This window comes from Eulemur rufifrons, chromosome 7 (genome assembly GCF_041146395.1).
Source record: "Eulemur rufifrons isolate Redbay chromosome 7, OSU_ERuf_1, whole genome shotgun sequence".
Taxonomy (NCBI): domain Eukaryota; kingdom Metazoa; phylum Chordata; class Mammalia; order Primates; family Lemuridae; genus Eulemur; species Eulemur rufifrons.
Window position 1 is genome coordinate 76,424,146 of NC_090989.1, and position 26,880 is coordinate 76,451,025.

Genomic DNA, 26,880 nt, shown 5'->3' on the forward strand with positions numbered 1-26,880 from the left:
AAAGCAAACCCTACTAGATCTGAACCAAATGATAGATAATAATACTGTAATAGCTGGAGACTTTAACACCCCACTGGCAGTACAGGACAGATCCTCTAAACAGAAAATAAACAAAGACATAATGGACCTAAATAGAATGCTAGAACAAATGGGCATGGCTGACATCTATAGGACATTCCACCCAAAGTCCACAGAATATACATACTTCTCATCAGCTCACGGGACATTCTCTAAGATTGACCATGTCCTAGGACATAAAGCATGTCTTAAAAAATTCAAAAAAATAGAAATTATACCATGCATCTTCTCAGATCACAGTGGAATAAAAGTAACAATGAACACAAACAGAAACCCTCACTCTTACTCAAAGTCATGGAAGCTAAATAACTTTCTCCTGAATAATTATTCTATAAAGGAAGAAATCAAGATGGAAATCAAAAGTTTCTTTGAATTAAATGACAATGGAGATACAACTTATCAAAATCTATGGGACGCAGCTAAAGCAGTCCTGAGAGGGAAATTCATATCCATAAATGCCTATATCAAAAAGACAGAAAACCTGTGTGTGTGTGTTTTTAATCTCCCAAACTAAAGCACCTTTGATTAAAACTAACACTCCAGGAATAAATGTCATCTTTCTCCTATGGCTTCAAATTATCACCAGTTGGTACAAACACATCAATTTGACAGGTGTTGAGCTTAAATTGTTATTTGGACACAGATTATCCTAAGGTCCTTTCCAGATACTTATATCTCCTCACAATACTGTAGTAATGATGATGCTTAAGGAGTATGGATTTAGCAGGAGAAAAATCTACACTTTTGGGAAGATTTTCTGAGAAAAGGAGTATAATGTGCTTTGGCAGGGCAAATTTGCAGTGGCACTTATGTGAGAATAGACCTTTGCTCTCAGGATCCAGTTGATTCTGTTCATGGAGAAGTCAGTGTGGATAGTGGAGTGAGGGCTGGTTCATCAGTTCATCCAATGAATATTTGCTGAATCCCTACATATAAATACTAGGTGCTAAGGAGAGCTAAGGTGGATAAGGACATGGAAATTTTTGAACCACACCCCTGAAAGAGGGCTACATGCGCCATGGTCAGAGAGCTGATGGGTCATGCAGGAACGGGGAAATTTCCTAATGGACAGTGTGGTGGTGCTGACAGCTGGGAATAGAGCAGACCAGGTCCCTGTGAAGTTCTTCCATGAATGATTACAAGAATCTTCAGATTTTCAGAGACGTGTGTGACCATAAAACTTTAGGCCTGAGATGTCAGCTCAAGTGTTAGGACACCGTCTGTCCCTGGTTGGAGTATTTAAAGTTGGTCATAGCAGCCAATCAAGGTGGTGACACACCAAAGTGGCAGTCCATAGGTATGGGCCTCTGCAGCCTATATGTTGCACATCCCATTGAACAGGCCTCCTTTATGAGCTAATCCCACCTCTGAGCTCCTGGATGAAGGCATCTGCCTGCAGCTCATGAAATGGAATAGCAACAGCATTCTGCATTTGGAGGATTGTGTACAGCTGAGAAGCCACTTGTCAGCCCTTAGCACCAGGCCTGCAGAGACAGATCATCTGCTGGGAAATGCTGGACCTCTGGCTTATAAGTGATGAAGGAGACTGTTCCCACTCCCTCACAGTCTTCACCTCCATGCACTTCTCACCTGAGTTTAATCTGGTTTCTACCTCTAAAACTCCACTGAAACTGCCTTCTGGAAGGTTCCCACGAACTTCACACCACAACATGTCAGTCTCCATCTTACTTGACTCAGTAGAATTTGACACTGCTAACCACTTCTTGGCTCCCTGCCTTGTCTCTTTTGACACCACATCATCCCAGTTTCCCCCACTTCTGCTTCTACTTCCCTTAAAACCTTTAAAACCAACATGCCCAAGGTACAATTTAGGCATCTCTCCTTTACCCTTTATATTCTCTCCCTAATTTCACCCATGCACATGGGTTTCATTACCATCTGTTCATGACTACATTTCCCCCCTAAAATCTCCTCCATTGGTAAACTTGCTCCACAAGAAGTTTTGATGATTCACAGGCAGTACAGTGTTGGAGAAGGCTCCTCCTGACTCCTGAGAGCCTATTGTTAAATTTCCAAAAATTTTTCAAGCTGGTTATTAAAACATTGGTAGCTTGAAACAAGTCTGATAGAAGTATTTACTCCATGAAAATCAGGGCTCCCCATGCATTTTCTCTCACCCAGGGAAATGGTTTACAATGCTCTACTGCCACAGGCACCTTTAATTCAACATTTCAATATTGCTTTCTCAATACTCTTTCCTCACCTCAAACCCAGTTCTGTTCCAACATTTCTTCCCAGAATAGTGATGGGAACCACCACCCCCAAAGTTACTCCAATTTAAATGTTAGAGACAACCTTGATATTTCCCTAATTTCTTCATATCTACCCATTTTTATGACAGTTAAAAATTTGATTCTATTACATTATCTATTATTCTATTACATTAACCATACATGTAATAATATGTAGTCATTTTAACTGCACAGTTTGATGAGTTTTTGATAATTGTATATACATTGTATATACATATGGATCTTCCCTATCAAGATATATAATATTTCCACCACTAAGTAAGTTCCTGCATCACTCATTATAGTCAATCACCCACACAACTGTCCCCAGGTAACCAAAGATCTGTTTTCTACCATTATAGGTTAGTTTTAGCTATTTTAAGTTTTTATAAAGACGGAATACACACATATACTCTTTTGTGTCTGGCTCCTTTTATTCAGTGTAGTGTTTTTGAGATTAATCTATGTTGTTGCAAGTATCTGCAATTTATTCCTGTTTATTTTTCAGTAGTACTTTATCATATATATGTATTGCAATTGTTCATGCCTTCTCCTGCTAATATGTATTTAGATTGTTACCAGTTTTTACCTAGTATAACGAGCTATTTTATAAAGATTTGTAACAAGCATTTTTATGGGAACATGTCTTCATTTCTCTTGGATAAATACCTAGAAGTGGAATTGCAGATGCCATAAGATGCTGTTAGGAAGGCAGAATCCTAATAGTGTTGCTGGTGTTATGTTTTAATGCCTGTGAAGTGGCAGAGTCATGTATTATCCTCCCTATTTTATGAAAGAGATTGTGTAGAATCATTATTATTTCTTCCTTATGTTTGAAATAATTCTCCAGAGAAGTCATCTGAGCTGGGATTTTTCTTTGTGGAACATTTTATTTAAGAAATCTAAATATTTTTAAATGGACTATTTGGAATTTCTATTTCTTTTAAAGTCATGTTTGGCTATTTGTGCTTTTCAAAGGATTCTTCCATTTCACATCAGATGTTGAATTTATTGGCATAAAGTTGTTCATAACAGTCATTATCTTTTAGTGCCCACAGAATCTGTAATAATGGTCCCTCTTGTTATGAATAATTTGTGTCTTCTCTCTTGTTTTCTTGATGCATTTAAATAGAAGTCATTGGTTTTATTGATGTTTTTAAAGGATCAGCTTTTGGTTTCATTGATTTTCTTTGCTATTTGTACATTTTCAATTTGGTTGATTTTTTTCTTATCCCTATTATTCCATTCTTTCCACTTACTTGAAATTTAATTGTCTCTTTTTGTAGTTTTTTTTTTTTTTCAACTTTTCTCTTTTTTTTTTTTTCTTTTTTATTTCAGCATATTATGGGGGTACAAATGTTTAGGTTATGTATATTGCCCTTGCCCCACCTGAGTCAGAGCTTCAAGTGGTCCATCCCCCAGACGTGTGCACCGCACCCATTAAGTGTGTATATACCCATCCCTTTTGTAGCTTTTTAATATGTAAGCTTAAATCATTGATCTGACTTATTATTCTCTAATGTAATCATTGAAAATTATACATTTCCCCCTGGGTACTGCCTTAATTGTGTCCCACAAAGTTTGATATGATGTGTTTTCATTTTCATTTAGTTCAAAATATTTCCTAATTCTCTTTGAGATTTCTTGTTTGAACCAAGAGTTACTTAAAACTATGCTGTTTCAATATTTTTAGATCTCTTTCTGCTTTTAGTTTCTAATTGATTAGGTATCATCAGAGAGCACATTCTTTATTATTTATCTTTTAAATGTATTGATTTTAATCATTGAAGGATTCACCTTGTTTATAGTCCTACTCCTAGTAATTATGATCTTGTGTTGCCTATTGTCCAATGTCTGAAAATATTTTTTCCTCATGAATTTTGCCCAGTTTTCCACTTGTTTACAGTGGGAGTGTAAGTCCTGTACCTGTTACTTCATCACAACTCAAAGCCTCCCTGACTTATCACATCTGGCTCATAGTGATTAATTTCCTTTACTGTCTTCCATCATCCGTCAGGTCTCAACACAGATGTTATTTTGTCCTAGAGGTCTCTCCTGACTGCTCACCTCACTGAAAACTTGGTTAGAACTCTCTTTTATGTTTTTTTCCCCATAGTGCACAGCATTTACTTGTCACCTAGTGTATATCCCACACTGTTGTATTCACCTGCTCCTTTTTCACTTGCTTCCCATAAAAATTATATATTCTATATATTAGTTTGAGCCATATGAAATTCCTGCTATCTGACCATTTTTGACCTACGCCACTAGAAATGTCCCCTGGTTCAAACTAATATGTATAATAAATAATATTATTTGTACATATCCAGGGAAGTTGTGGACATCATAGCCCTGATCTCTTAGGAATTGTTCTTAATGGGAGAGTTCTCCTTTATATAATATAATCCTTTCCCAGTACTTTCAAAAGTGGCCCTACCACATTCTCTAATTTTTTTTTTTTTTTTTTTTTTTTTGAGACAGAGTCTCACTCTGTTGCCCAGGCTAGAGTGAGTGCCGTGGCGTCAGCCTAGTTCACAGCAACCTCAAACTCCTGGGCTCAAGCAATCCTCCTGTCTCAGCCTCCCGAGTAGCTGGGACTACAGGCATGCACCACCATGCCCGGCTAATTTTTTTTCTATATATATTTTTAGCTGTCCATATAATTTCTTTCTATTTTTTTAGTAGAGATGGGGTCTCGCTCTTGCTCAGGCTGGTCTCGAACTCCTGAGCTCAAACGATCCGCCCACCTCGGCCTCCCAGAGTGCTAGGATTACAGGCGTGAGCCACCGCGCCCGGCCACATTCTCTAATTTTGATTATAAAGCTGCTGTGAGGATCAAATGAGGTAATGTGTATAGGGCACTTAAAAAGGTGTCTGGCACATGACTGCTCAACAAAGTTTAATTGTGATTGCTGTGCTGTTGGTGTTGTTAGGTTGTTAGCTTTGTCTTTGCTAGATGCCAGGCAATTTCCTTAGACTGTTACTCACTCTGTAATGTCCCTCCCTTGAGCCCTGTAGGATTCCTTCTCAGCCTTTCCTCCAGCTCCCTAATTTGAGTTAACCGGGAGGAAAGGGAGTCCCTTCTTTTGTGACAATGATTAGTTACCCCGGGCTTCAGGTTGGTTGGGAAAAACTCTTACCCTTAATCCCTTTGTCTCTTCCCAGAAGCTTCTCAGGTCCCTAGAATCAGTATCTTGACCAGCTCCTCTCAGTCTCGAGGGAGAGTGAGGGGGCTTGATCTCAAGTACATTCATTAGCCCTTTTAGTACTTGTTATTCTGTTTTGTTTATCTCTTCAGTGATGTTTGGCTTTCTTGGCCAAAGTTTCTAGACCGAGTTCTGGATTTAGGTGTCTAGAAATAACATGTTTCTGATGGCAAGAATCACTGTCCCAGAGACCTAGTGTTTCTGTAACTGGCCCTGTCAGAAGCTGCCAGAGACTGAAGGTAGAAGTGGCCACTGCCCCTGCTTCAACCTTCAGTTGAACCATTTTGAAGAAGGCCCTCGTCTGGAGCTCTTAAAATCTCGGTCTTGCTTGCCCACTTTCTGGGTGACTTAGCCAAGTCCTGCTCCCTCTTTATACCCCAATTTTCCCATCTATACAAGCCTCTTTTAATTCTCAGGTTCTATGACCTTCTCAAGTTATTTTGAAATGCATTTCAGGAATTTCTATACATAGGTCATTGGAAGAATCTTTGATTTTTCAACTACTTTTTTCCTGTATAACACAAATCAATAGTTTGTTAGCTAAAGCTTTTTATCCTTTAAGTGTAAGCTTAATTGATTATCTAGGAAGGAGCCCTGTGCCCTCAACTTAAGGACAAGGAATAGATTTTAATACAAGAGGAACATTGAATCCTCCCTCCATTATGTGAGTGAGCATGTCAGCTCGCACCTTGAGGGTACTACTTTTCAATAATGACATGGGGGATAATGATTCTTGGCCACCTACCCACATCAGCATGTTGTCACCACACAATACTTAAAAGGCACTCTGGAATAGTGCTGCTCCTGGGATAACTAAATGACTGGAAAATGGCAGTAATCACAGGTGTATATTCCTCTGTGGGCTGCATTAGCCACGGTCCTTTGGTGGAAGTGGGGGTTACTGAGTTGATAGGGAAATTGTAGGCATGTGGGCTCAGCTTCTGTGAGGAGCAATTGCAGCCCAGAATACAAAGAAATTGTGGGAGGAAGTTGACAACTGTAATTGAGGAGCATAATATGATAAATCAATGGAGTGAAAAGGAGAAAAAAGAGTGAAATTCACAACAGCAGGATGGCAATCAAACACCTTGTATTTGATCATTTAATGTCCTGTTTGTCTATAGAGAAGGACCGCACAGAAATCAGGTCAGGATTGAATCTTGACCTTGCCTTTTACTAGTGGTACAATCTTGGGCAAATAACTTACCCTCTCTTAAGCTTAATTCCTTCCTCTGTGGAAACTAGGGTGGCAATGCTCTGCAAAATCATTGCACGGAGTAAATGAATTAGCATATGCAAAAGTAGCTGGTGATGACACTTCAGGTTAGCAAAAATATTTTCTGAGTTCTCATTGTGTGCCAGTCACTGTACTAGTCCTAGGGGAAATGTGGATAAAAATGAGACAATTCCTGCTTGTCAGGAGAATAGAGGCGACTGGATAAGACAGGCACAATTACCCAAGATCAGAAGGTAAACCATTGATTTGTCCTAAGAAAATTCAACTCATTTTAGAGTACTTTTTAATTTTTTAAAGATGTGTCTGATTCCATTTTATTGTCAAAAGGATCATTTCCATAGTCTAGTAAAAGTGGATTTATTTGCATATTTCATGTGAGGGTATCACAGTAAATTATTACTTTGGTAACAACTCTCACAATCACAAACTGCTCTATTGGTAATGTCTTCCATGATTCTGAGGATTTGAAGATATCCCTTTTTTAAAACTCTGTGATTAAATTGAATTGTCACATAAAGCCATTGTTCTGAATTGTATCACAAGCACTACCCATCTAAAATGGGAGTTGGATCCAAGAAAATTCAAGATTTGATTTAAGAGTCTAAGGGACATGCCTTTGAAGGATGGAGATTTCCTGGGCCCCAATAATTGCTTTAGATTTCCCTAACTCTTCTTAAGCCTTGGTCAACCTTCTTCATTCTGAGGAATGTGGTAGGAAGTGCTTGAGATTCTTACTTTAATAACATTGCTATATTCTTGGATCCTTTTCCTGCAATACACCTTAGGTTTGTAAGCATTTTGGGTCCTGTCAGTCCTCTTAGGCAATCAAACACTAACTAAATGCAACCAAAGATCAGAACCAATCCATATGTCTACCAACTGGTGAATGTAAAAACAAATGTGGCATATCCATAGCAACTGAAAGAAACAAACTACTGATAAATGCTAAATGAAAGAAATCAAACAAATCAAACCACATATTATATGGTTCCATTTATATGGTATGTTTAGAAAAGGCAAACCTATAGACACAGGAAGTAGATCAGTGGTTGCTGGGGGCCAGCTGTGGGAGTGGGGATTGACCACAATCTGGCATGAGGGACATTTTTGGGGTGGTAGAAATGTTCTAAAATAGATTGTGGTGATGATTGCACAACTGTGCAAATTTGCTAGAAATCACTTTACTGTGCATGTAGGATGGGTAGATTGTATACTATGTGTTTTGTGTCTCAATAAAGCTATTTTTAAAAGAAAGAATTTTGAAAAACAATTATGCCTTGGAAGAGAATAAAAACATATTATGGATGAAAAAGAAATCTTACACTAATTGCCAAGGATCCAGTGTTGGCATATTATTAGCTGCTCTTTTCTGTGGAAATTGTATACTCAACTTGAACCCAACACCATTGTGGCTGGGAAGACTACCTTCTCGGGAGCTTCCTGCCTAACCCATTATCTCCTAGCTTTCCCAGCTTTTACACACAGAATGCCAGTGCTGGAAGGCACGTAAGGTACCTGGTCTTCACAGTCTGATAGACTTGGGTTTGAACTCTGGCTCTGTCCATCTATGAGCTGTAGACATGAGGCAGGGGCATATAATTTGAGTTTTCCAAACTTTGGCTTTCTCACACATAAATTGGGACAAATAATCTGTATCTCACGGGGAAGTTATGAAGATTATGTAAGATAGTTCCAATTAGCTAATACTGCTGAAAAAACTAACCCAAACTCAAACCATTTTATTATGTCTAATGATTCTATCATTCTTAAGGGTCAAGAATTTTGGAGGGACTAGTTTAGATGATTTATGTCTGATCCACATGGCATCATCTGGGGCAGCAGGGGCTAAAGGATATACCTCCAAGATACCTTTTTCACTCACATCTGGTGCCTCAGTGATCCTTGTCCTCTCTCTCCACATGGCATCTCATCTGCCATAGCCTCTCTATGTAATTTGGGCTTCTCAGAGTGCAGTGGTCTTAGATAGCTGTACTTCTTAACTGGCAGCTGACTTTCCAGTCGCAAGAAGTAGAAGTTGCAGGTGAGTAAAGGAAAGGCTATACCTAGAACAGCTATACAACTTCACTTCTGCATTATTGATCAAAGCAGTAACAGGGCCCACTCAGACACAAGTGGATTCTACCTCTTGATGGGGGTGGGGCAAGATCAAATTTTTATAAGAGCATGTGGGTTGGAAGGTACTATGTGGACATATTTGGAAAATACAAGCTGCCACAGAAATAATGACCACATAGTACAGGGGTCAGCAAACTTTCTGTAGGAGCCAAATAGCAAATATTTTAGACTTTACAAGCCATGTGGTCTCTGTCACCATTACTCAACTCTGCTGTTGTAGCACAAAGGTAGTCATAGATAATACCTAAATGAATAGTTATAGCTGTGTTTCAATAAAACTTTATTTACAAAAACAGGTGCAGGACAGATTTGGTCCATGGGCTATAGTTTGCTAACCTCTGACATAAAGCATGACATGTAATAAGTGCTCAGTAATGGTAGAAATTATTATTGTCATTCCTAAGGGCCTTTAGAATTCACCCAACACATTACTCAACCTCCTCTTCTCTTTGCAGATATAACCCGACTGACTCAGAATTCACAGTTTGGTGCTGCTGGCCATCTGTATGTCCCCTCTTTTCACATCACCCCATAACTTGTTCCTAAACTTTGGGTCCCAGTTAATATCATTCCCTCTTCCCCCAGCTCCACCCCAGCCTCTCCCTCACTGCCAGAAGGTAGAAGTTTGATGGAGCCTGAAACCCATAAGATACAAGAATACAAAGTTAGGAGAGAAAGTGAATATTTATTTAGAATGAGAAAAAAAATCATAACAAATTACAAATTTAAAAATGCTGACAGATATCACTACTACAAAACCCAAAAGTATAACATAGCCTAATATGCTATAATGCTTTTTTCCCTACAATTTGATCAATTTTTTTATTCTATATGATCATTCTGATATTTCTGATAGCATGGAAAAATAATATAGTTTTCTTCTAGCATGGTTAATTAGTTTTTTAAGTATTAATATTTAGATAAATTGCTTTTAGCGTTATGACTCTTTATTTTTATTTCTTTTTTCTTTTTAGAGATGAGGTCTTGCTATGTTCCCCAGGCTGCCCTCCAACTCCTGGGCTCAAGGGATCCTCCCGACTCAGTCTCCTGGGTAGTTGGGACTACAGACCATGCCACTGCACCCAGCACGCAACTCTTTATTAATAATATCATGCAAACTTTTAGTATTATTTTCTAATTATGGAAAACCTTTATCAAATTTCTCTCATATGTAAAGAGTAGGTCTTCAGGACATTTCCGGTTTCTTTGTATAGTGACTTATCTTAAACGCTTTTTGAATTGATGAATACCGAGTTTGTTATCATTTTTTATGAAAAAGTTTGTCCTCAATATTCTTGTTTTGGTGGTAAATTATCAGTTTTATATTATCTTCATCAATATTAGCATTCCATGTCAAATGTACAGAATATCTTTGAATTTTCCAATATGTTTATGTGTTTCATTCCACTCATTAATTGGACCATCAAACAAGCCAAGAGCCTATCCATTATTGTTATGGGAAAGCTATCTTTTTCACTTAAGGAATTATTTCCTTTGGTAATGTTTGTTTTTGTTATAATTTGCTTCTCAATATCAGAAAACTTCTATCAATTTCCTTACTCATCTTGGTCATTATTGTTTCATGTCCCATTAACTTTTTTAATAGTCCCTGCATTTTTATTAAGAACATTTTCAAACATACAAATAAATTGAAAAAAAAATGGTACAATAAATAAGGACTAATTTTTGTCTGAATTTTACTTCAATTCTTCAATTTTTTAAAGGAAAAAACAAGATTTTTTTGTGTGTATGTCCAAACAAGAGTTAGTAAATTCTTACTTGATTTACTGAGATGTTCCAATGTCTTTTCAGTTAAAATGGTGTATTTAAATGTTGTCAACTTCCTGCGTAAAATTGTGTATCTTATTCATGTTCAGATATGTGAAATAGGTAAACATATTCTACTAAATCCAGACTAAATGTACCCCCCAATTCAACTCTCTTACAGCTGGACCCCAAAAATGCTTTCAGCTTATCTGATGCCAGGTAACACTACTCAATGTGAGATGGGGACAGATTCATAGTTGAAAAAGATCTCAGTAATTAAAATGTAATTAAAATGCTTTAATTTTGAAAATTTACAAGAACAAATAAATTAATTGCTAACCAATGTAATAGTTCTACCCACGTATTGGTTTTCTTTTTTGTTTTTCTCTTTTTTAAGAGAGAGCAGGAAAGGTATGCAATATAGTACAGTGAAAATTTATGGGATAGGGAGCAGCAACCCTTTCCACCAGCAACCCAAACTGTGAGACTCATTGTACATCTCTTTTCCTCTCCAAGTCTGGTTCTGTGTTCCCAGCTCAGTAAGAATCTATCTTAAACTAGTTACAAGTATAAAGATACAAGTGCTGAGGAGGAATCCAGATACCCAAGAAAAAGTCGTGAGAAGCATTTGATTGACATGATTCCTTTGGGTTCTCATTCTTGGGTATTAGTTTCTACAAACTTTGTGCAAAACAAAGGGCCAGAAAATTTTACCAAGTTTCCATTTTATGCATTGTAAATATAATCAAAACATACTTCTTAGCTAAAAATATATTATTCAGAGGCAAAAAAAATGCCCACATAATTTTCTACACAATGACTCCAGAGAATTTTTGCAGAAGACAATTGATTTCCACCAGCATACTCATTAATTTTCATGACACCCTCTCAAGTTTTGGAAACAAATGAAGTTATTAATATTTGAAGAACTGGGCAGTATTTTTTGAGTCACCTCATTACAGAGGCTCCACTGTCAGCTAAAGACAAGGAGAAGAGTCTAAACCCAAATTCTAGAACTAGAGCCGGCCGATGAAAAGCCAGAGGCTCTGCCATTGTGAACGGCAGTGGGGAGTTGGAGACATTGGAGGGATCAAACCAGTCTTTAAAACTGATGTTTCTTAATCTCATGTGACTAGATAAAAGAACATGTGGGAACAGGCAAAGGAAATGGGAATTCCAGACCTGAGTTTGCAGTGCCAACTCATGATAGGGGCTGAGATTGGTTTATATCTTTCTAAAGTAGAAACAACAATCTCTACCTCCAGAATACAATTTTAAAGAAAACCAGGCTATAAAAATGGGTTTTTAAAACTGCATAGTTATGTAGAAATATGAATGATGTGGCTTCTAAAATGTCTACTTATTTAGGAGCCTTTTTAAGTTACCATCAAATTGCCTGGGTTTTTAGTGATGAGACCTCAGAAATAAACAAGGAGTTCTGTTTAAGAAAATGATAGGACAAATTGCCTAGGCTTTCTTATCCATTCAATGGTAATTTTTAAAGGTCATTTTGGTATTCTCGAAGGGTAGAGCCTTAGACAGGTTCCTTCCTCTTTCTGCCTCAGTTTCCTCAGCCTAAAAAGAAGACATTACTCTGTGACTTTTAAGCTTCCTTGCAGCTCAGGTAGTCCACAACTTCAAGTATCTAACAAGGTCAGAGTGGTTCCTGTTGCCCTTCACCAACCCCACCACTTTTAGGAACTTCTCTATAAGCCAGCGTTGTGGTCTTTTTTTTGCACAACCTGAGAATGGAAGAAGGGCCCTGCCCTCTAGACCCAGATATCAAGCAGTCCCATGTGACCAGGCACTTAGGTAGGGCCATGCGTACAGAGGACTTCCTTATGGACACTGAGATTCCCTCACTATTCAACTTTAGTACACTATCAATTGTAAATGCATCCACTTCCTCTTGATTTCTGGGAATAACTTCGGTTTCTTCTGTGAAGAAGAAACAAACAAACATACTCCTTCACTTGGCCTTAAAAGACAAGATTCTCTGGGAAGCGAAGGGGGGATGAAAAGAAGTTGGTTAATGGGTACAAAAATGCAATTAGATAGAAGGAACAAGTTCAGGTATTTAATAGCATAGTAAGGAAATTATAGTTAACAATAATTTATTGTATATTTTAAAATAGCTAGAAGAGAAGAATTGCCATGTTCCCAATACAAAGAAAAGATATTAGAAGTGATGTATATCCCAATGACACTGATTTGATCATTACACATTATATATATGTATCAAAATATCACATGTACCCCAAAAATATGTACAACTGTGACATAATAAAAAATTCAAAAAATTAAATTAAATTAAAATTAAATTTTTAAAAAGATAAGATTCTCACCCAAGGATGCATGGAGACTGTGCAAGCTGGATGTTTGCAGAGAAGAGTGATCCCAAGGAATTCTCAGCAGAAGGAATGGACAAGGCCCAGTGCAGATATAAAAGACTTCCCAGGAGAGGTAAGCTTTGAGTGAGCTTGAAGGATGAGTGGGATTTGGACTGAGACAAGAAGAAAGAAAATTCCAGGGGTCGGAGTAATCCTATGGCCCCCACCAGTATCCATCAGAGCAGTTGCTCAAGAAATAACCCTTCATGTTCTTAGGAATCGGCTTTGGTTTTGCGTCAGATTCTGAGGATTGCCCTTTGGGCGGGCAACTTCGGTTCCTCTCCCATTGCTTCACAGCTTTTTCTGCTTCTCTACCCAGCTCTTTCAGATTTATGTTTCCATTGTATTTTCTGCTTGGATCTGGTTTTTGTCTTCACCCCTGCATTCTGTGTGGCTTAAACAAACAGGGGATTCATTAGCTCCTGTAATACAGTCCAGCAGTCAGGCAGGCCTCAGGGTTCACGTGGACCTGTAGCCCTGGCTCTGACTTCCTCTGAGCTTTCAGCCTCAGCCTACTAGTGAGACGGCTGTGAACATTGCAGACTGCAAACCTGAGTACAGGTTGTCCAGAGAAAATGAGAGGGTCGCTTCTTGGAAATTCCATTTGAAATGTGAGAAAGGACTTTCCCAGAAGACCTCTGCAAATGTCTCCCTGCATCCCACTGACTCACTTTGTGTCTGAAGCTCATTTATGAACCAGTCACTGGCCAGGGGCATGTGTTTCCCCTTGAATAAATCAGGCCATCCCTTGGAGTCAGGGTTGAAGTATGCATGCTTTGTAAGAGAGAGGCAGATACCTGAAAAAAAATGGAGGCCCTGTAAACAAAAATTGGAAAATGGTTGCTGGATTGGCAACCCACAGTGCCACCGGGTCAGATTGTTACATCTCTCATGGCCTGAACTTAACTGCTCCATCCCCTTGCCTGTCCTAGCTTTTCTGATTCCAGCATGGACCCAGTGAAAGTGGCCCCCACTTGTCTAGAAGTGGGATTTTGTTGCCAAGGAGGGAAGCAAGATGAGAGAAGGCACGGAGATGGTGTTGAGTGTGGAGACCACAGGGCACAGTACCTAAGAGCAGTTTGGAAGTGAGGTGTCCATCTCTGTAGTCACCAGCTGTGGGATTTGGGGCAAGATACTCAGCCTCACTGAGCCTCAAATCCCCATTTACGAAATGAGGATAACTGTACTGGTCTTAGTGTTGCTACAAAGGTCAATTGAGATACTAGACATAGAGTGCAAAGAGCTCCCTCCTGATGGATGTTTGATAAACATTGCTGTTTTATTATTATTTCTGAGAAATGAGGAGAGAGCCCATGGGGAAAATGTGGAGGGTGAGGTCAGCAGGAGATGACAGAGGTCCTGGAGGCCTTGAGAGCAGAAACGTGGGACTGAAGAGGAAAGGTTTAATATGAGCAGAGGGGAAATGGGCTGAAGTTACCCTTCCTATCTTTGTTCTCTGTGCTGTAGCTCAAGCCTCAGAGTAATAGCCCTGACTGCTGGCCAGTTAGTAGGCAGGGTACTAGCTTTCCCCTCTGTTCCTCCTTCCCCAACCCCTATAAATCACACACACACACACACACACACACACACAAATGTGTGCCTCAACACAGCTGTGTGAGCTTAGGCAAATTATGCTCCCTCTCTGAGTCTTCATTTTTCAGTCTGTAAAATGCAGATGTCTCGTATTCCTATAGCCCTGACATATTGTGAGTCAAGGAACAAAATTGAAATCTTGGCCCAGCTCTTTCTGGTTTCCATCCCAGACTTGAGCTCTAAACTTTATAGTATGACGATTCTCAACTTTACTAGCCATAAGGGACTTATCCTCCTTAGATTTTTTTCCTCCTCTTTTTATTTAGAGGATAAAAAAAATGCAAAAACAAACCTCCAAATCAGAGTGTGGGGGTAGATGATTCATTCCCATCGTGTTCTCTTTTGAAAGGTTAATAGCTACCCCTGTGCCACCCCATTCCTTATCTACCTGAATTCCATTTCAGGCAAACAAACAAAATGATCATGAAAAAGGCAATCTTAGAGCGCTGCTGTCAAGGCTGATGGACTCTGGTAATGAAATTATTCCAACCTCTGCCACCCACACAAATCTGGCAAGAACAAAAGGACGGGTGTTCGTGCAGATGCCTTGTCACAGTGTTAAGCAGCTCGGTGTCACTTGCCTCAGGCTCCCACATCTCATCCTCAGAACCCTCCCAGAAGGAAGGACATTAGTATTCACTCTGATGAGGAGCCAGAAAATTAGACTTATCTTACAGCCAAACAAACAACGCCAGCTTTGCAAAACCACCTGAGGCTTTCTAGGTTCTATGTGTGTGTTAATGTTCCCATTTGGGGGAATAAACTGTTACAGAATCCTTGATTTTAAAAACTGGAAGGAATTTAAAGGACAGCTATGCCAACGGAGCACATTCAGTCCTTAACTGCTGTTAAGTATTTCAGCCACTTGAATACATCCAATGGGGCTTCCCACTGAGCACATGGGGTAAAAGCTTAGAGGTGCAGAAAAGGAGTCACAGGGTCCAACATGGAGCCCAAAGACAGCCAAGTATGAGAAGTAAGTGAGTGTGTGTGGGTGGGGTGGAGTGGCCAAGGGATCCTGTAGGACGCTGGAAGGAAGGAGGAAGATATCGAGACCACACCTTGGGTTTGAGGAATGTGGGATCAAGGACCCAGTTCTGGCTCCTTGCAGGTCGGTGTTTGCATGAGCAGCACTTTAAGGAGGAGGGAAGGGCTGGGTAGGTAGGGAGTAGGTAGGGGACCCACCCCTTCTCTCAGCAGTCCGCTGACAATTTAGGTTTGGACATCCCGGTCTTTCTGGATTATGTTGCAAGGACAAAAACATTGGGTTGGGCATCATGAGACTAGACTTCAACTGTCTTACATCTGCGGGCAACTACCAGTGTGACCATGGACAAGCTAAAAAAAATTAGAGTATTAGATATTTTTTCAGCACTTTCTATTTACTAGACTATTTTACTTCATTGTGAGGTAAAATTTCACTTATAAGAGAGATGCAAATAATTTATGCCCTGTGGAACTAGTAGCCCTAGAGTTTACGGTTTATGAGCCTGTTAAACAGAAACTAGTTTTTATACAGCTTACAACCCAGCAAACTACATATATTATATATCTGGCTTCTCAAATGCTCTTTGGGATGGCTTTAAATCTTATTGTTTTCCCATTAACCAATGAGTTCAATAAAATCTTTGAAACATATTTACTTACTATTTGTATGAGAGACATGATTTTACCTTTTTGAAAATTATACTTTAACAGGCAACTCAATTTTGCCCCCAAGGGTTTAGTTTGCTTATCTGTAAAAGATGCATTAGGACTAGAGGGTCCCCAAGAGCCCACTCTAAGAGTCTGAGCCATTAAGCCACCTGGGACCCCCTCTACCTCCACATCCCAGGGTCTCCAGGGAAAAGGCCAACCTAACTCTCTGGAACTGAGGATTAGTGACTGCCAGTGCTGCTTCCTGCCACAACAGGCCCCCAAATGGCTGGTCAAGTCACATTAGAATACTGTGGGCCTTCATCAACTTCAAGATAGTTCGGAAATTCCAAAAAGCCAAAATACATTGTTTTGCCCCATTTACTCCATTCTTCTGTCTCTCACTCCTCTGAACCTCTCCTTACTTCCCATTATAAACTTGTAAAATTCCTGGTTCCGTATTCAGAGCTTTTAGTTTAATCCAGAGACGAAGGCATCACCCCTGAGTGTTCACCTCTTTGACATCCTTAAGTGGAAATTATCAGTGCCTTTTGGCCTCAGCTGAGGCAGCAGGAGTCAAAAGTGACTCTTCTCACTCCTGCTGAAGGGGGTGGATCATGATCCTGCTCTAAAATTGCTTCCGGCTCTGACATCTGATGAATCTGTCCTTCCAAACCCCCAGAGGCTTTTCTCTCTCTGCCCTTGTGGCCTGAGGATGTTTAGAGGGCCTCATCCTGTAGGATGAAAATGCCTTGAATTCACTGGGGGTGAGGGGGTGACGTGTAAATGAGGCAGAGAGCATGAAAGGCAGTGCAGAAAGGCCAGAGATTGCATTTAGCACTCCTTGAAATCCATGGCTTTTGGCCCTTGGCTACAATCAATGACCAACACATGGAAAAAACCTTTTCCATTTCAAGGGATGACTGATTTTGTTAACAGCAGCTTTTGCTAAGCCTTCTCAGGTCAGATCTGTTTGCCTGAGAATTATCTCAGTGCTTACAGTGTCTATAAAATAAATTTGTTTCTGTTCCTGATCCCAGCTTGGCTGCCTGGCCTGACTGGTAATACCCACTCATGGTTGGTGGGGTGCGCTGAATTTCCCTCCTCATATTTCTTCCCTCCAGTGATATCCCAATCTATTATTTCAGGCACCAAATTAATTCCCCAGCATAAGGACAGAGTGATGCTTCCCAGGCTGCCATCCCGGCCCTCACTACTCCTGCGCTATACAGTTGGTTGGGAAGGGTGGGGAGAGTTAGCCTTTAAGCCCAACAAATGTCCAATAAATCAAATAATATTTATTGGGCACTGAGCAGTTACACAAGGTGCCATAGAAACAAAATATCCAAATATTTGGATGTGAATATTCTGGAAACCTAAATTGAACTCAGCCAATCAGTGATGTACTTATTTGACACACTGAATGTCAAATAGGTACATTTTTTTAACACCTCCCTCGTGTACACCACAGAAAGCTTGGGGACCCTCTGTTCCAGTGTAAAGACAAGTTTCTCCAAGAATGTTGGGGCCATTTGTTTCTCTGCAAAGGAAAGAGACTGAGGCCAACTCCAAACAGATTCCATAGACTTTTATAAATCCTTGAGCCTCTGGGATATAGCTCTCCCCAGGCTCACATCCCAGGCTAGAGAAAGGAGTCAAGGGAGATGGGCACCCAGCTAGGGAAAGACTAGTCCCCCATCCCTGGCCGTTCTTGGAATTCCTTGAAGTAATTGAATTTCAAGGCTGGGGATCTGTCCACAGTGTGATTTACTGGTTAGAATAATACTTATATATGTATTATTAAAACTCAACTGTAACTGTAGCAATTGTTTAGAATTTAGACCAACGAAATGTTATTTGGGGGAAATAATTCATCACTGACATTGTTCAGAATTGGTAGCATTTGTGGTAAAATGAAAAATAAACAACTTTTCATTGGCTATTATAAATTTAAGATTCTCCAGTCAATGCACCCCTTCATTGCCTGCACCAGAGCCCTCCACTGCCACTTCCCTCGTGCTCACCTGCAGTGACGGAGCTGGCCTTGACTGCATTTTAAGAACTCTCCTTATCTCTCTCTACTTCCTGGGCCCCATGTCTTCACTATAAATGGTTTACTCAGTCATTTTTTGGATGCCTCTCCTCTAGTAGCTTCCTGAAAATGGGTGCATGGAGAGAGGCAGGTAAAATTTTTACTCATTGAATGTCTGAAAATGAAGTTTATTCTATACCTACACATGATTAAGTTTTGGCTGGGTATAGAATTCTATGTTGGAAATAATTTTTTAGTCAACACATTATAATGGTACATATTTGTAGTGACAATTTGATGTTTCAGTACATACATATGTTGTATAATGATCAATCAGCATATTCAGCACCTCATACACTTATCACTTCTTTGTGGCAAGAACATTCAAAAGCCTCTTTTCTAGCCATTGTGTAATATACATTGCCTTACTGTAAATGTGTTCAGCAAATAAGTCTTCATTCCTCCTCCCCGCCCCGCCCCCCTTGGGTGAAGCGTGGTTCCCACGCTGCCTGGGAGTAGGGAAAGAAACTTGTTAGAAGGTCTTTCGGCCAGTGCTCCTACTTCAGGCTTCTCAGTGCCCACCTTCAGAGCTACTGGTTGCCTACAGTTTGGAGCCTTTCTGGAATAGTACCACGTGAATTGCCTTGTATCTTGGTTTTCCCATACTTAGTTTATATTCCAGCTCTTTCTCCTCTGCTAAGTCAGTTACCTGTCAATAGTACATCAGTGTTCTAGCTTCTAAGTATTGTCCTTGCCCTTGTATATTGATGCCTTTATTCTCCTTTTGCTGTTACTCAGTGTGGTTTCAAGAGAGAGCAAAGGTAAATACATGTGCTCAATTGTCTATGATTTTACCTCAACCTGTCTTGTAGATAGAGAAACTGAGGCCCAAGGAAAAGAGAGAGTGCTCATGGGGGTGGCCTAGAGGAAATGGAAAGAGAGGGCCAGATAAAAAGGGGGTATTTTTATCCTTGGGTTTTCTGGCCTCTTATGTTTCTTGTCTACATAAACCCCTTTCTGTGTTTATCACTATCCTATTGCAAGCCAGATTCTTCACTATTTCCATTCTATATTCTACTCTTACCCAGAAATATATAGTATTTTTTAAATGTGGTTCTACTCAAATTACCCATATCCTCTAATGCTTGCATGGACTCCCCATTGCCTATGGGGTAAACTCCAAATCCCCTAGCTATTCAGTAATCTTGAACCAGGTAGGGAGAGGGGATGACAAGGAAGAGTAGAAGGAAGAGATGGGAGCAACTTGACAAAAGAAGGGACAAAAAGTGTTAGTGACAGGGAGAAGAAGTTAAAGATGACACCAAGGTGATAAGCTTGGGTGGCTGGGGACATTGAAACAGCAACGTCAGAGATGCTGTTGAGCTTGGTTTTAAACACGGTAATGCAGAGAAGGCAGCGTGGTGGCCACACAGAGATGCCGCACAGGCACAGACAGGTGTGAAGGAGGTAGCCTTGCACCACGGGATCTCAACACTGACAAGTGCTCACACGCTTGCCAACCCCATGTGATAGCTCCAAGGATCACCAAATCAAAGGGAATCTTTTTGGAATGGGGAATGAGTGTGCTTAAGTAGGAGAGAAGGAAGAAAAAGAGGGGATGGTATGGATCAATATTTCTAATGTATAAAATGCTCTTTTTTTCTGTCAGAACTGAGGCATACCTAAAACATAATTGCCTGATTCCTGCTGTGATGTTGATAACTATATTAGTTTCCTATTGCTGGCGTGACAAATTACCACAAACTTGTGCCTTAAAACAAGACAAATTCATAATACTACTTAACAGTTCTGGAGATCAGAAGTCCAAAATCACTGGGCGAAAGTCACGTGTTGGCAGGGCTGCTTCCTTCTGAAGGCTCCAGAGGAGGATATTTTTCTTTGCCTTTTTGGATTCTGCCTTCACTCCTTGGCTTGCGGCCCCTTCCTCCAACTTCCAAGCACATCACCCCAACCTCTGGTTCCATTGTCAAATCTCCTTTTTTTGGCTTTGACCCTGTTGCCTCCCTCTTATAAAGACCCTTTTTATTACCCACCTGGATAATGCAAGGTCATCTACCTATCTCAAGGTCCTTAAATTAATCACGTCTGCAAAGGTCCATTCTGCCATGTAAAGTAACATATTTATGGCTTCTGGGGATTAGGACATGCACATTTGGGGGAGGGGATCGTTATTCCACCTGCCGCGCTTTCTGATAGTGCTCATGACCCTCTGTTCTTATCAAGATAAGATCTCTATATTTATCGATACTAATGAAAGTGAATAAGTGAATAAATGAACGAAGACCTTTCAGCGACTCATCACATATTTATTATTTGGTCCATTATGCGTTTGGTCATGTTTTACACTATTTTCAGAAGATATCTAGGAAACTAGTGTTTATTCTACAAACTTGACCCTGCTTGGTCTCAGAGTAAATTCTCTGTCATATTAAAACGGCTGCCAGGTCATTGATTACCATGGACTTAAGACCTGAGGAGAGAAGAAGGCAAGCCTATGTTTATCATTCTTGTTTAAAGCATTTAGCTATAAGAAAAAAAACTATGAGAAAAAAGACATAGATGATCAATGCATCCTGGTCATGGCTGGGCACTGACCCCTTATAGCCACTCGCTTTAGCCTCCTTTGCCTGAGCTGACTGGTCCATGGCTTGTTTTGGGATGCACACGATACTATTTCCAGCAAAGGAATTCCTAATCTTCAGGTAGGAGGGTGGGGATGTGGGTGGCTCTGTCACATGGCTTTGCAAGCCCTGTACACAGAAGCCCAGAGCACACGCCTCGCAGTTGTCCCTGTCATGGGACCCTTCCAAAGGCACCTCTGGGACCACTGACGTATTTGGAAACTTCCTGGTTCCGTCCCCGTAGTACCTCTTCAGAATATGCTGCACCAGGTTGTTCAGAATCCTCGTGGTGCTCTCTGGGGAGAATTCAGGTGTCTCATATCGGGACCAGGTACACTTCTGGCACCTCTGAGCGAAGAGTCTCATAACCACCTGGCCCTGGTCCATCCGGCGTTCCCAGTATGTGTGGCACAGAATCTGCACTCGGGCCGAAGCCCAACTTCGGCAGCATAAGGAGCACTGGAACCTGCAGTCAGAGGGAAAATGCCCATTGTGTCCTCAACTGATTGTTAATCTGAGAGAAAACAGTCCTGCATCATCTCTAAGACCCCTTTTAATTCAGAAGATTTCATGTGATTTGGATTGTCCCAGTCATTGACAAACAGGAACAAGGGAGATCGTGTTTCAGATGAAAGTTTTTCCTGTGACCCACTGACCACCCAAATGTGGCCCCTAAGTCTACCTTTTTGTTAGTAAAACATCTTTAGATGTCTCAGAGGGGAAATAATTTCTGCCTTCTGCCAGAGAAATGTGTTCTTCATTATGGTCACAGAAAACTTTAATAAAGTACCTGTCACGAGGCAGGCACTGCAATTGGTGCTTGACAGTGTTATCCCATTTCACCTTTAAAGCATTCCTATGAAGTAAGCACTGTTGAACCCAATATGCAGATAAGAAAACTGAGTCATAACAAGGACACACAGGGTAAGTGATAGAGGTATGTTTCTAATCTCAGGCATTTGAAACCAACCTTATTTACCTATTATACCACATTAGCTCTAATGAGAAACATGTCTACTTTTGCACCTAGAGAAACAGACTGGGACCTGGAGCCCTAATACTTGAGTTGAAGATCCAAGTCCATAGTTTACATCAGGGGACGTTGGGTAAGGCACTTTCTTTCTGTAAGCTTCAGTTTTTACATCCATAAAATAATATTCAAGGGTTTTTTTTTTTTTTGTCAGCATCAAATGAGACAATGTATATGAAAACACTTATAAAATACAAAACACTTTTCAAAAGCTGATATTTTCCACAAGTATGTTGGTAGGTTGCTTTTCCTATCTCAACATGACTATCAAATTAATTCATCTGAACAGGAGAAATATCTTCCTGTTTGGGGGTGGAGGGGTGTGCCAAAATGAAAAAATACATCACGAGTCCCTCAAAGAACTCTGGCTGGTGTGGACAGAAACACAGCTCACTGGATCACAAAGCAGAACAAAATAACTGCTATACGGGGTCTGGCACATGGCTTGAAAACTGTTCTGCAGAGCCTTAGTAGGCTTTATTTAACCAATGGATTCTGCAGCTAAAAATAAATATATACTGTATTTTATATAATATGTAATATAGAAATATATATTATTTATAAATGTATTATTTTAAAATATAATACATATTTATATATAATTATATAGACATATATGCATATTATATAGTTTTTTTATCTTATCCTTATGGGGTAAGATTATCCCATTATCTTATGAGACTGTAGAAGAAGGAACATTTACTCTGCCTAGGAGGACCAGGGAACGCTTTTAAGAGGAGGTGGCACTTGAGTCGTCCTTGAAGGATAAGTAGGTAGAAAATGAGGGAAGGGCCTGCCAAACAGGCAGAGCACCGTAAGGAAGGGTATGGAAGTCTGAAAATGCATGGCATGCCTGAGGTGGGATAGGGGCAGGCAGGCAAGCAGGGTAATAGGTTAGATGAAAAGTAGACTGAAAGTCCTGTGTGCCATATAAAAACAGGGGACTTCAGGTCAGGAGCTCTCACCCTCCTAACATGGGCAAGGAAGCTGGTTCCTGCAACCTGGCTTGCTGGGGGTTAAAGAGGGAGAGGGCCAATAAGGGAGGGGTTACTTGGGAACTTCAGGAACTAGGTTTTCAATTTAGTTTTTACAGCATCATTATCTCCTAGTTTCCTCAGGCCTTCAGCAAAGTAACGTTCAGAGTGACTGCTTGATCTTAGCCAATTCTTATGGCATTAAAGGAAGGACCCAGCCCCAGGCTTGGACAGAACAGGGCCAGGGCTTGGAGAGCTGCTGCAGCCTGGGGAAGCCTGCCAGGACTGATAGGGAGACTGCAGGAGACTCCAGAGGTAGTCCGGAACAAATGGCATGGCAAGAGAATAAAAGGGAAGATTTCTGGAACATGGAGGAATTCTTCAGGGTTTTCCAGAAATATTTAGGAAGGGAAACCCAGTAAAAGAAGAAACTTCCTGTAATTAAACAAAAAGGAGGCGTGGAGTCTTACCATTTAGACACTAAAGAGCTCTGTGACCACAAAAGGGCGGGGAGCCTGGTGACATACATTCTTTTCAACAAGCTCTCAAAAGAATAAATGCTAAGCTGAGCCTCTCTGCTCAGAAGGTCTACTGCTGGGGACACCCACACTCACCAGCCAAAGGCTCTCTGCTGATACTGCTTCCACCCTGGAGCCATGCAGCCCAGCTCAAGGTCCCCATTTAACTTCAGGGTCCACTTGGCCCGGGGTTTCACCTCCTGGATCAGTTCTTGAAATGTCTGCTCCCACGTCCCAGTATCCAAAACCATTTTCTTCTTCTGAGGCTGAATCATTGTTCAGTGAGTACCTTTCAGTGTTGCTGGATTCCCAGCCAGAGAAACACAGTTTCAGTTTCCCTGTTCAGTTCAGTTTCTGTTTCTCTGCTCAGTTAAGTTTCAGTTTCTATGTCTGGACCTGAGCGGTTTTTTAGCCTTCATTTTAAACTGTTTGGCTACACGGAAGAAATCTTTGTTCCAAAAACAGCAGAAGAATTCTGTTAGTTTGTTAACAGGCCTTGCCAAGAGAAATGTCTGAATACAGAGCTCTGTTCTAGATTCTGGGGTGACATGTAAATTAGCTTTTATTTTCTTTTCCTCTCATTTTTATAATAGGCAAAGCACTACATTGCAGCATGGGGATAAAGGAGTATCTTGTGTCTAAGGAACAGTTCCTACCCCCACAGGTGCTCATACCCTGGTGAGACATGGGCGAGAGGGTGCTCAACATTCATTTCGTGCACCTGCACACAATGATTCCACACCGCAGTCCCCTAAGGGACGATTATTCCTGGTATTTTGCAGGTGAACTGCACAGAGAGCTGAGATACCTTTCCCAAAGCCACCCAACGAGAGTGAGCAGTAGAAGTGAGACTTGTGAATCTCAGTCTATGTAGATCCAAAAGCTGCAATGTCTCCACTCACCCTACTGCTTGAGAAGAAGCTGAGAATGGTATTTCAGGTTCCAGGCTAGCACACTGGAGCCATCTTGAAACCCTGAACTAGCAGTTTTGTCTAGGGAGATTTCCTGGGTCCTGGCGGGGGAGAACAGCAGCATGAAGGGATTATTTAACTCTGCCATTCACTATGTAAATTAGCTGGAAGGTCAGTGTACACGCAGGTGTAGGAGCCATCTTTCAGTGTAGGATAAAGAGAATTCCTGTTCTAGGGTGAGGAATTTGGACTAAATGACCCTTAAAGACACTTCTAAATCAAAGAGTTTGGGATTCTAGAAAGTAAGCTTTGTCCCCTGGGGTTTAAATTCACATAAGGGAACTAGGACAAGCAGGACGCTTATGTCTTTGAAAGCCCCACTATAGCTTCTGTGTCTAAGACAGGATCAGCTCAGCTTTCGGCTATCTGAAAGCTCTCTGGACCCTGTCTTTTTGGGCTTTTATGGAGATTTCATTATGTAGGCATGATTTATTAAACCATGGGCCATTAGTGATTAACTTAACCTTCAGCCTCTCTCCCCGCAACGTCACCCGGACATTGTAGGGTGAGGCTAAAAGTCCCAACTCTTTAATCATGGCTTGATCTTTCTAGTGACCAGCCCCATCCTAAGGCTACCTAGGGGCTCCCAGCCTTCAACCAGCCATCGGCTCACAAAAGATGACTGTGGAGATTCTAAGGATTTTAGGAGTTATAATCCAGGAAACAGGGTCACAGACCAAATATATGTTTTACAATACCACAGGTATACTTTGAGATTTGAGGGCCTGGAGGAAGCCCTCTACCTTCCCCACCACCAAGAAGGAATAGAAAAAGAAAGACAAGGAAAAGAAGAAAATTTTGGCCATTTTTGCAACCACACAATGCATTTAAACTACTTTTTTTTTTTTTTTTATGAGACAGAGTCTCACTCTGTTGCCTGGGCTATAGTGCCGTGGCATCAGCCTAGCTCACAGCAACCTCAAACTCCTGGGCTCAAGCAATCCTACTGCCTCAGCCTCCTGAGTAGCTAGGACTACAGGCCTGTGACACCATGCCTGGCTAATTTTTTCTATATATTTTTAGTTGTCCAGCTAATTTCTTTCTATTTTTTCCAGTAGAGACGAGGTCTCGCTCTTGCTCAGGCTGGTCTCGAACTCCTGAGCTCAAATGATCCACCTGCCTCGGACTCCCAGAGTGCTAGGATTACAGGTGTGAGCCACTACTTTTGTTTTTTGTACTGAAGCATGGTAACTCCAGGATCATGGAATTGTGGAACTTGGCAGTTGGAAAGGACTTAGATATTATCTTGTGATCCTCCTCCCATCTCACTGAGACCATCGAGAGAAAATGACTTATCCAAATCACACAGTGTGATAATGGTAACCTTCAGGCTTTCATCAACTGTTGGGGCCTTATCATAGATTGGTTAATACTCATCCAAAGCATCTGACAAAAAACAAAATTGATTGGTTAAAAAATTGCTGAGAGACAGCTGGAAAATAGGAAGAATTCTCAAATGGAAAAAAGCACAGATCAATTCTGAAAAAGGGCATAGAAAAATTTAGATTTTTGACAGCTCAGAGCTGAAATGAATGGATCATCTAATCCTGGAATGGCAAGTGACATCCTTTCCCTGCTCTTACCCAAGACAGACATTGCCAACCAATCCTCACAACTTTCTCTCAGGGTTTGGGTGTAACTTCAGAGTCCCTCTCAGCACAGTGTTCTAGGCAGCCACTACCAACTGACTGGTAGGTGAAATAACATTTTTGCCAGTCCTGCAATAGTCCAACTCCCTTGCTTTACCAGTTGCAGGAACTGAAGCCAAGATAGATTTGCTTTGACCAAGACTTAAATTAAGTTTTTGTAATCTTAGGGATGCCTCCATTTTTGGAATGTCACATGACTCATCACAAATAGGGCTAACACAAAGCTTAACACAAATAAATGTGTTCTTCTTGAGGACATTTTAGACTTGGAAAGAAGGGAGTCTAGACATGAGTGATGAGGATTTATGGATATTGGAGTGAAAAAGGAGATGGAGGCCCTGTCTATGGAACTTGGCTGGCAAGGCCAGCTCTTCCCCCAGAGCACCTGTCCCACCTCTGTCTTCATGGCCGACTATCCTATAAAAGGTATAACAAGAAGTAAAACAAAGTATTATAACAGTGAAAGGGAAGTTTAACATAACTAGCTCCATTTTGCTTTTAACCCACTGAGGTAATATCCTTTAGGTTAAAAGCTTCTGCTTATCTCTGCACATAGGCTAGGAGAAAGGTGACAACCATCCCTTTTCCAAAACTAACTCCTGGGGAGATAAGAAAAGTATACATACAAGTATCAACACTATATCAAAGGTTTTTAGGAATATTCTGACCTTCATCCTTCATAGTTAACTGACCAAGAGCAAAGACATTTTCAGCCTCCTCAGACCCTCACTGACGCCCACATGTCTATGATCCTCAGTTACCTCTTGCAA

The 26,880-nt window shown here is 40.7% G+C and overlaps 1 protein-coding gene across 2 annotated transcripts; it reads right to left on the bottom strand.

Annotated features, from left to right (window-relative positions):
* Positions 1-20,641: 20,641 nt before the first annotated feature.
* RTP4 (receptor transporter protein 4) lies at positions 20,642-23,817 on the bottom strand. Of its 2 annotated transcripts, XM_069472797.1 has the most exons (3): positions 23,587-23,817; positions 21,216-21,434; positions 20,642-20,817 (listed from the first exon to the last, which is right to left on the bottom strand). In XM_069472797.1, the coding sequence occupies exons 1-3, from the start codon at positions 23,763-23,765 to the stop codon at positions 20,811-20,813; spliced, it is 405 nt and encodes a 134-aa protein (XP_069328898.1). In that variant the 5' UTR covers positions 23,766-23,817; the 3' UTR covers positions 20,642-20,810. The 2 variants fall into 2 exon arrangements, with proteins under 2 accessions (XP_069328898.1, XP_069328897.1); XM_069472796.1 differs by having other exon boundaries at positions 20,642-21,434.
* Positions 23,818-26,880: the final 3,063 nt, after the last annotated feature.

Coding starts and splice junctions, on each gene's coding strand:
- RTP4 (XM_069472796.1), bottom strand. CDS start 23,765: ATGATTCAGCCTCAGAAGAAGAAAATGGTTTTGGATACTGGGACGTGG. Junction 21,435..23,586: donor CAGCAGAGAGCCTTTGGCTG/GTGAGTGTGGGT, acceptor CTCTGACTGCAG/GTTCCAGTGCTCCTTATGCT.